The sequence below is a fragment of the Nansenia antarctica genome (assembly GCF_963989245.1).
Source record: "Nansenia antarctica genome assembly, chromosome: 8".
Lineage (NCBI taxonomy): Eukaryota > Metazoa > Chordata > Actinopteri > Argentiniformes > Microstomatidae > Nansenia > Nansenia antarctica.
In genome coordinates, this window is record NC_137678.1 from 29,975,315 (window position 1) to 29,978,260 (window position 2,946).

The 2,946-nt window shown below is 42.1% G+C and overlaps 1 protein-coding gene across 1 annotated transcript in view; it reads right to left on the reverse strand.

The window, feature by feature from the left end:
- The window catches only part of sema3aa (sema domain, immunoglobulin domain (Ig), short basic domain, secreted, (semaphorin) 3Aa), a gene marked incomplete at its 5' end in the record, with an annotated part of 48,314 nt that overhangs the window by 8,175 nt on the left and 37,193 nt on the right, over positions 1-2,946 (reverse strand). The window contains 3 exon segments of the mRNA XM_080538259.1: positions 133-253; positions 256-354; positions 2,720-2,864. Coding sequence (XP_080394385.1) covers positions 133-253; positions 256-354; positions 2,720-2,864 — 365 coding nt within the window.

A 2,946-nucleotide genomic window follows, 5' to 3' on the forward strand; every position in this document is an offset into this window, starting at 1 on the left:
CATCATCATAATAACTTGCATTTGTATATGCACTTTTTCCTGCAAACGTTGCAGCTCAAACCACATGATGTACTTGTCTGTGTATTTCCAGCCTACATGGCCATACGAAGAGAGAAGCAGCATCTTACTGACCTGTGCCGATGAACATGACGTCGTACTGTCCGTCCTCCGCCTCCACTTTGTCCACCACCAGCTGGGAGAACTGGTACTCCACGTCCGTCCTCACCACGATGGGCCGCCCCCCCGATGGGGGTGCACGGGGTTGTACATGGCCGGGTGGCCCCTGGCGAAGGTGATGACATCATCAGGCAGGTCCTTGGTCGAGTCGAAACCCCCGAAGGTTTTGCTGGGGCACTGGGGGAGGACGAGACGTCGCAGAGGTCAGAAATCATGATCATGATCGTGAATTCGTGAGAATTGCTGATGTTGTGGCCTACTAAATAAACTGAATATAATTTAGGGGTGTGTGTCATGTAGTTATAAGCAGTGGTGTAGTCTAGGTGATACGCAGGACTACGCTGTATACCCACTAGGAAAGGCCAAGGATTTCCATATACCCACTTAAAAAATGTGTGATGATACGTAACGGCGTTTTGTGACAGAACTTTCATTCATAAAATTCACCCCGTCTGTGTTACGAAGCACTTGGATTTTGGACCATTGCGACTGACTATAGCGTAATATACCATCAACGGGGGGAGATGCGACATGAAATATGCCAAAATGCAGCACTATCATGCACAGATCAGCCTTATAACATGTAATTTAGATATACAGCCCGTTCCAAATTATTATGCAAATGATATTTTTTCTCAGATTTTCCTAAATAGTCGATGCAAATGACAATCAGTATAATTTTCAAGTCATCAACCGTTAGAGTATAATTCAAATTTTTATTGAACAAACCTCCCAACGATAACAGTATTTTTTTTTTTAAATAAAAAACTCAAAATCCACTGTTCCAAATTATTATGCACACACAGAGTTTCAAAACATTTTATAGGTTGTAAAGAACTACAAATGGTAATTTGATGAATTTAGGGTTAGGAGGTCATATTAGGAGGTCATATTTACTGAAATCAAAAGCTATTTCAAACAAAAACATCTTAACAGGTCAAGTTACATGTTAACATAGGACCCCTTCTTTGATATCACCTTCACAATTCTTGCATCCATTGAACTTGTGAGTTTTTGGACAGTTTCTGCTTGAATTTCTTTGCAGGATGCCAGAATAGCCTCCCAGAGCTGCTGTTTTGATGTGAACTGCCTCCCACCCTCATATATATTTTGCTTGAGGATGCTCCAAAGGTTCTCAATAGGGTTGAGGTCAGGGGAAGATGGGGGCCACACCATGAGTTTCTCTCCTTTTATGCCTATAGCAGCCAATGACACAGAGGTATTCTTTGCAGCATGACATCGTGCATTGTCATGCATGAAGATGATTTTGCTACGGAAGGCACGGTTCTTCTTTTTGTACCACGGAAGAAAGTGGTCAGTCAGAAACTCTACATACTTTGCCGAGGTCATTTTTACACCTTCAGGGACCTTAAAAGGGCCTACCAGCTCTCTCCCCATGATTCCGGCCCAAAACATGACTCCGCCACCTCCTTGCTGACGTCGCAGCCTTGTTGGGACATGGTGGCCATCCACCAACCATCCACTACTCCATCCATCTGGACCATCCAGGGTTGCACGGCACTCATCAGTAAACAAGACTGTTTGGAAATTAGTCTTCATGTATTTCTGAGCCCACTGTCATGCTGCAAAGAATACCTCTGTGTCATTGGCTGCTATAGGCATAAAAGGAGAGAAACTCATGGTGTGGCCCCCATCTTCCCTTGACCTCAACCCTATTGAGAACCTTTGGAGCATCCTCAAGCAAAATATATATGAGGGTGGGAGGCAGTTCACATCAAAACAGCAGCTCTGGGAGGCTATTCTGGCATCCTGCAAAGAAATTCAAGCAGAAACTGTCCAAAAACTCACAAGTTCAATGGATGCAAGAATTGTGAAGGTGATATCAAAGAAGGGGTCCTATGTTAACATGTAACTTGACCTGTTAAGATGTTTTTGTTTGAAATAGCTTTTGATTTCAGTAAATATGACCTCCTAATATGACCCCCTAACCCTAAATTCATCAAATTACCATTTTTAGTTCTTTACAACCTATAAAATGTTTTGAAACTCTGTTGTGCATAATCATTTGGAACAGTGGATTTTGAGTTTTTTATTTAAAAAAAAAAATACTGTTATCATTGGGAGGTTTGTTCAATACAATTTGAATTATACTCTAACGGTTGATGACTTGAAAATTATACTGATTGTCATTTGCATCGACTATTTAGGAAAATCTGAGAAAAATATAATTTGCATAATAATTTGGAACGGGCTGTATATATATATATATAACGTTAGACAGGGAGCGCAGATTTATGAACGATATGAGGCTGGGAGGGAAAAATCACAGTATACCCACTAGAAAAAACTACACTACACCACTGGTTATAAGTGTCAAAAGTATTTGTATAGCCACTACTTTACCAGTTATGAATATTGAAAAGTATAGTACAAGTATAGTCAGTTGTGAATAATCTATAACTCACAATAGGACCGTGTGAAATACACGATGGTGCATATCTTGGTGCAATTCTATTTTTTAACTTAGCTACTAAATATTAATATGAAGCTGTGTTCAACCCGAGGTTATGCAGTAACTTACCGTGCCTGGGCGGGGGTATGGCACCCTTCCTTGGAAGGGAACCCACTGGTAGGTGGGTCCGTCTCTGTGGGCGTAGGGGCCCAGGAAGACCCTCCTGATGTCAGCCATGCTGTACATACACACGGCAGAGCCTTTGAAGATGTTACTGTGGAGAGATAAAGTGTGTGTGTGTGTGTGTGTGTGTGGGGGGGGGGGTAGAGAAAGGGAGAGGAGGGAAGGAGAGAGAA